The sequence below is a fragment of the Triticum aestivum genome, chromosome 4D, assembly GCF_018294505.1.
Source record: "Triticum aestivum cultivar Chinese Spring chromosome 4D, IWGSC CS RefSeq v2.1, whole genome shotgun sequence".
Classification (NCBI taxonomy): domain Eukaryota; kingdom Viridiplantae; phylum Streptophyta; class Magnoliopsida; order Poales; family Poaceae; genus Triticum; species Triticum aestivum.
In genome coordinates, this window is record NC_057805.1 from 6,374,616 (window position 1) to 6,382,066 (window position 7,451).

Consider the following 7,451-nt stretch of genomic DNA (forward strand, 5'->3'; position numbering starts at 1 on the left):
CCACCTTGTTGATTGGGAGTTTGTTTCTGAAAAAGACTTTTTGGGGCTTAGTGGTTGTTAACCTCAGGGATTTTAATTTGGCTTTGTTGGCCTCTTGGTCTAAAAGATTGTTTCTAGGTGGAGACAAAAATTGGATTTCTCTCGTCAATCTTATGTATAACATAAGTAAGCCCAACCTTCTTTCATCTAAAACTAATGTGGTTTCACCTTTCTGGAAAAGGGGTCGCTTGAGCTTTTGTGGGAGCCCGCCCCTCTATAAATGGTCTCTAGGGAATGGCAGCATCAACTTTTGGCATGATTCTTGGGTTGGGATACTACGTTAAAAATACAATCCGGGGATGTTTACGATATGTCAGCAGGAAAACTGCTCTACTGCCCAGATGTGGGATGGTTGTACATCAAAACTTAAGTTCATACGATCTGTGCGTGAGACCCTTTTAACTAAATGGAAGGATCTGCTAGATGTTATTTCAGTTTACGCCCCTAATTGTGATGATGATTGACCCATTTGGGTTATGGGGCCTTCTAGCACCTATTTAGCGAATTCCTTTTATAAAATGATCAAATGGGATAGGGTTTGTACCCCTATTTGGAAAAACTTGTGGAATTTTTTTGTTCCCCGTAGATATTTAGTGTTTGTCCAGTTAGCTTTTAACAACAAGATCTGAACCAAGGATAACTTGAGTAAACAGCAACAAGTGGACGATCTAGCTTGTCTTTTTTGTGGAGAGGATGAGTCTGTTCAACGTATGCTTTTTGATTGCATTGCACCTAAAGAGTTTTGGAAAGATGTAGCAGATCCTTTCAGCTTCAAGTTTCCGTGTGATATGTCTGAATTATCTACTTTGTGGTGTGTCCGTAACAAAAAGTGAGTGGTTAACATTTGCGGGTGTTGCTACCATTTGGAGCTTGTGGACTATGTGTGGGTATCTTTGCTTTCAGGGTGCGTTGTGGACAAACACCTGAATTCTTCTGGGAAGAGTGAGTGACTTAATCCATCAATAAAAGATCACGTGTGTGGACATCGAGTCTGTACTGCTACGATGATGTCTTCTACTGCTGGAGCGGCGAAGAGGAGAGCTACTTCAGATCACCCAGAGAGGAAGAGCTGAGCTGGTGCAAGGAGTGGTAAGGGTGGCTTTGCGCTCAAGGCACACTCCGGCTAGTTGGCTTATATGAACCTATTATCTGTAATAGCTTAAGAGCATCTACAACCGGATACACCAAATCCGGCTCCTCAAATGCCCACGGACGCGTCTGCGTGCAGTGACCGGCCAACCCTCAAATGTCCTCTGCATCTAAATACCACATAGTTCAACCCTTAAAACCATACAAAGCATGCAAAAGAAACATCTACTTACTATGTAGATCAGCTAAACCTACACCAGACTACTCGTTTTCGTTGGAGATGTCCACCATCTTAGCTCCGGGCTCCAGGTACATTGGCGGCAGAGGCAACTCCGGCTCCGCGTCGGCCTCCGCCTCCTCCTTCGCATCCAGTTCGTCGAAAAGCGCATCCGTCTCCGCATCCAGTTCTCGTCCTGCATCCGGAAGCGGCGCTCCGGCATTGCCATTGTATATGTGGTCTTGTTCTGCCGGGCCATGATGGAGACAGACGGCGAGGAAAGAGGTAGACGAAGATGAAGAGACTTGGACGGGGTCAGACTGGGGGCTCGGAGAAGGAGGAAGATGTGACTAAGGCCAGAGGAAGCCGTGCGGCTTAAATAGCCGGACTTTAGCCTCGCGCGCACGAGCCGGAGTAACCCCTTTATTTGTAATGGTAAAGGCTCAAGAACACCATTTCCACAGTTGAGGCGCGTTCAGCGATCGCACCGTCCATCCGAAGACACCGATGCATCGCAGGGCGGCACGTAGCAGGGCGTCCACACAGTCCGGAGCAGCAGAAGAAATCGCAGAAGAGCACCGGTGGCCTCCACGTACACGCGCAATCTCAGCCCACGTTCCCACTCGCGCGCCCGTTCGCACCGTCGCACGCACGCACACTTGTTCAACTCCTTTACTTAACTCGCAAGGACCCGACCCAACACAAACCCCCTCTCATTCTTCTCCACTCCGGCCAAGCATTCCCCGCCGGCCCGAGCCCGACACCCCACTCCCGCCGCAGATCCCTCCCAGCCGCCCGCTCCTCGCCACCGAGCGAACTCGCTCAGCCTCAGCCCGCCACCGCCATGCCGTCCTAGCGCGCCTCCCTCCCCGCCGCCCGATTTAGCCCCCCGCCCCCCCTTCTTTTATGGAGTCCCCGCGCGGCCGGCGCACTCGCAATGCCGCCGTCCCCTCCGCCTGCTTCCTCCTCCTCCTCCCCCTCCTCCTCCTCGTCCCAACCCTCTCCCCCTCCGCCGTCCCCATCCTCCGTCACGTCGTGCAAAGGGCGGCCCTCTCGTCCCCCTTCTTTGCCGCCAGGCCGCGGGGGGACTGCCAGGAGCTGCAGGCCCTCGACGGCGCGGAGGCCCGGTGCGCCTACCTCCTGTCGCACACCCCCTGCGCGCCGGCGGGGTACGTCGACTACCTCCGCCTCTTCTACTGCGGCTTCGCCGGCGCGGGGCACCCGGCGGCGGGCTACGCGGCGTCCCTGCTCTGGCTCGTGGTCCTCTTCTACCTGCTCGGCGACACCGCGTCCGAGTACTTCTGCGCGTCGCTCGAGGGGCTCTCCGCCGCGCTGCGTCTGCCCCCCGCCGTCGCCGGCGTCACGCTGCTCTCCCTCGGCAACGGCGCGCCCGACGTCTTCGCCAGCGTCGTCTCCTTCGCGGCCGGCGACGGCGGGGACGGCGGCGGGGTCGGGCTCAACAGCGCCCTCGGCGGCGCGCTCTTCGTGTCCACCGTCGTCGCCGGCGTCGTCGCGCTCTCCGCCGGGTCTCGCGGCGGGGCCGTCGTCGAGCTCCGCGGGTTCGTGCGCGACCTCTGCTTCCTCTTCTTCGCGCTCTGCTACCTCGTGGGCGTGCTCGTGAGCGGCACCGTCAACGTCTGGGTGGCCGCCTCCTTCGTCTCCATCTACGTCGCCTACGTCGTCCTCGTCTGGACCTCCCAGTGCTGCGCCGACCCCGGCAAGCCGCCGCACGCCGACCTCGCGGCACCGCTCCTCCTCGACGACGAAGATGACGTACCTCCCCTGCCGTCCTACTCCTCCAAGACCGCGCCGGGCTCCACGACGGCAGCAGTCTGCCTGCATTACCTCTTGTGCGCGCTCCGCATGCCGCTCTACCTCCCGCGGCGCCTCACCATCCCGGACATCGCCGCGCACCGCTGGTCCCGGCCCTGCGCCGTGGCCTCCGCCGCGCTGGCGCCGGTCCTCCTCGCCACGACCTGGACCTCGCACAGCCCGGCGGCAAAATCCTCTCGCCAGCACCACACCAGCGACGGCCACGCGATCCTCCTCTCCGGCGCAGTCCTCGGGCTCCTGTTGGCCGCCCTCGCCGCGGCCACCACGGACGCCAACTCCCCCCCGCGCGGCCGCCGGCGCCGCGTGCCGTGGCTTGCCGCCGGGTTCCTGATGAGCGTGCTCTGGGCATACACCCTGGCGCGCGAGCTGGTGGCGCTCCTGGTGGCGATCGGGTACATGGTGGGCGTGAAGGCGAGCGTGCTGGGCGTGACGGTGCTGGCGTGGGGGGACTCGCTCGGCGACCTGGTCTCCAACGTGGCGATGGCGACGCACGGGGGCCCGGGCGGCGCGCAGACGGCGGTCTCCGCCTGCTACGCCGGGCCGCTGTTCAACACGGTGGTGGGGCTGGGGCTGTCACTCACGCTGGCGGCGGGCGCGCAGTACCCGGCGCCGTTCACGCTGCCGGCCGACACCGCCGTCTACGAGACGGTGGGGTTCCTGTGCGCGGGGCTGGCGTGGGCGCTGGTGGTGGTGCCGGCGAGGGGCATGCGGCTGGACCGGGTGTACGGGGTGGGCCTTATCGTCATCTACCTCGCCTTCTTCGGCGTCCGCGTCCTCGACAGCCTCGGCCTCTGGTTCGGGTAGCTCGCTCTCGCGCCACAGTAGCAAAGACAAGCTGCTCTGCTCCTGTCAATGGCGGCACTGTGCGCCGATGTACGTAGGCTAGTGGGCTGATGGAGGGAGACAAATACATGGATCATCAGATGCTTGTACAGTGGTAGTATTAGCACTAGCGATCAGCCTGTAGGTGTTAATTGCCGGTGGATTAGCTAGTGGATGTAATTGTTGATTGTTTTGGTTGGCATCAAGATGATTTTTCCTCCACGGTACGTACCGAGAGAGAAACGAATACATGTACGTATCGATCTGGATTAATTGCTCGGCCGGAGTTAGCTCGACGTTGCGATCCAAGTGCGGCGATCGAGTGAGCTCGCTCGCTCTCGGACCACGTTTCGTTTTCTGTGGCCGTCGACCGATCATCTGGATGTCGTCGTCTCAAGAAAGCATGCCGGCAGTTTTGCCCGGCTTGTGTTTGTTGATAATTGTTTGCCTCGTCATGCACCCGTCCGTCCATCCCTAGGATGGATTTGCCGGCGCCGACAAACAAAATCCAAGTCTAGGACAACGCCGCGGGACGGACCTGTCCTGCTCCCAGTTGCCCGATTCCGTTGCTTCCAAATCAGACTTGCGAGGCCGCCGAATCTAGCAGCATGTTTGTTTTGTTTCGTTAAATAAAATTAATCAAGCACGATTCTCCTTTCTTGATGCTGGAGATGGAGGTAGTAGTACCACTGTGCTGTGCTGGTTATGGCACACACATATCCGGGGGGACAGACACAAGTCTGTGCTTTGCTCCTGTGGTACTACCTACTCTGTACACATGCCTCCGGTCCCCTTTGTTTATGCGCCCGCAGCGCGCATACGCGGAAATAAACAACGGTTCGGTTCGAGGACCGTCCTGCTCCTCGAAACAACGGAATTGTAGAAGCTGCCCCAACCGCTGCGGTGATCTTGGACAAAACAACCATCAATGCATTACATCGTAGCGGACCGATACAAACGCATGCCACCACCGCACACAATACACACACGCAACTCAAGATACAAAGGTGCCGGGCATCGTCACGCCACCCTAACAACTACCAAGTAAACTACAGATGAGCCGACGGAGACCACCACCATGAGCGATCCACCGACAAGGGGTGAGATGGACAATCCGCCGGAGCGAGGACTCGAAGACGATGGCTGCAAGAAGAACACAACCATAGATAGCCACCACCGCCCGATCCCGTAGATCAAGTTTTCACCCAGAGTGGAAACACCGCGACGGAGCCTACATGGAGGAAACGACTTGGATCGACGCCGCCGCCGCCGCCAGTGCAAGGACTAGGCAAATGATGTACCCCGGTGCTCATACCCCTCCGCCAACCACCCGCAGTTATGCCGCCCGAGCGACCATGGTTAATTGCGCGGCCTTACCCGAGCTGTGCAATCAGAGAATGAGCAACGCGCCTCCCACCTTGCTGTCGTTCTCTTCATCGATCGACTCTCTTACGACGGACATAGCGGTGGAGGAAGACGGTTACAACGACCTTCGGCAGCGAGGTGTCTCCGACCAGCTTGGCTTGGATTGGATCCAGAGCTCCCCCTGTACATGTGTTTGCGTCCACCGCCGAGCAGTCACGATCTATAGGGGGGGCTCCTTCTCCTCCATCATCTTCTTGTCCATCGCTGCAGTTAATGGCGAGGGTTTTGGAAGGGCCGTGATGCACGCATGAGAGTATTATGCATATGTCTGCACCATCGGGTCCATGTAAGGGTGTGCGTTAGAGAGATGCCCTTGTTCTTTTCCTTACCTAGGGGACTAGTTGGGCATCTGGGTAAAGCAAAGCATGATATCTATCTGCTGCAATCGGACGTCCGACGTAAACAAAATTATATTAAGTATCTGCTGCTTTGCTTCGGTTCGAGTCTTGCTCCAGAATTTCGTCTCTCCCCTAAATCCCTGAGCTGATGGCTTTAGTTTTACCTGTATACCGGTAAAGTTGGCGCTGAGCTTTCCATCTGTTGATCGACCAGCAAATCCAAACCGTCATCTGTCTCTGGCCGTGGGAGGGAGGGAGGTCGACGTTTAGTTGACTGTCTCCAATATATGTACAAGACGTGACACGGCAACTCCCTCCCTCCTTTTTCACCCCACGGCTTTGGCAATTTGCACGTCGCCGTCACGCGGTCACACGGTGAATGCACGTATATGGTATACAACGGAGCGGTAGCTCTCACGCGGTCTGAAGAAAAGACGGCGCAATTAAACTGGGGCTACACACGTCGTGCAGGAGCAGGCCGGCGATCGCTACGGCAGGGTGGTAGCAATCTGCGCCGTGCATGACCACGACGACCGACGACGAAACGAAGAAACTGCTGCGTGCGTTTGAGCGTTTCAAGTCTCCTACGCCGGATAGAGCAGTCCCGTGCCAGTACATGGGCGATGTGACGGTTGCCGGCCGGAACAGCAAAGCGAGGCCAAGACGGTCACGGTTCCTCGACTGAACTGCTCCGTCCGGAGCCCCTCTCTTTCCGGTTTGGCCGGTGAGCCCGTGACATCAGTCGTGTTGCATCCTGATGGCTTCTTGTTAGTATTATTATTTATATTTATTGTGGTCGCTTTCACTCCGTTGCCGAGGGAGGGAGGGCGTCTGTCCTTGTCACGGGCTCACGCCACTGTGCCATCCTGTGCTACGCGGGAAGAGAGTTGTCCAGCTCGCTCAGTACAAGCATGCTTGAAATCAGCCTTAATTAAATAGGCAGCATGCAAGCACCAGTGGTCTAGTGGTAGAATAGTACCCTGCCACGGTACAGACCCGGGTTCGATTCCCGGCTGGTGCATTCTCTCTTTTGCCATTTTTCGTTTTTTTCCACTCCTTCGGAATGTTTTTATCCTTATCCTCTCTGTCTTGTGTTTTCGCCTTCTTTTCAGTGACACTGTTTTCGCTTGTTCCGAGGAATAACATAATACACGAACTAGTATTGTTTTGAGAACCAGAGGAATACTTAATATATTTTTTTAGGTGAAGAGGAATACTTTTGTTTAGGGGTGAAAAGAGGAATACTTAACTTGAAGCCTGAGAAACGACCTGCGACCAGACGAACATGGCTGACACCAAGCTGGGCCACTCTGCATCTGGAAAACGCCCCGTGAGGAGGTACGGCCTGCAGAGCCCAAGCCCCACGACCAGCTTCCCAGGCCCACCCGGTCTTTGGCGTCTGCAGTCTCTCAAAAACAGTCTGCGTCTCAACGTGAACCACGCCCACGCCTGACTCTGCTCCTACTACAGTTCGTTCGACCTGGACAGTGCGTGCCAACAACATACATGTACTTCGTGCAGACGCGGCAATTTGAATGGATTTAAATGTCGCCGATCCAGTAGGTGCAGGCGCGCCATTTCCCAGTGCAGTAGTGCAACGGTCGCTGGCAGCCAGGGACCTCGCTTGCTCTAGCTCTAGCTCTAGCTAGGTGGTTGGGTCCTCGGAATTCATCACTCCGGTCTACTGC

General features: G+C 56.8%; 1 protein-coding gene and 1 non-coding gene across 2 annotated transcripts; both read left to right on the forward strand.

Moving 5' to 3' along the window:
• Positions 1 to 2,413: 2,413 nt before the first annotated feature.
• Positions 2,414 to 4,273, forward strand: LOC123095618 (cation/calcium exchanger 1; the record flags this gene model as incomplete). Its single annotated transcript, XM_044517144.1, is given in 1 exon segment — positions 2,414 to 4,273. A coding segment is annotated over 1 exon segment (1,569 nt), but the record flags the coding sequence as incomplete, so codon positions are not given.
• A 2,440-nt stretch (positions 4,274 to 6,713) lies between these two features.
• TRNAG-GCC (transfer RNA glycine (anticodon GCC)) lies at positions 6,714 to 6,784 on the forward strand. Its single transcript has one exon. It is a non-coding gene; the product is annotated as a tRNA-Gly (tRNA).
• Positions 6,785 to 7,451: the final 667 nt, after the last annotated feature.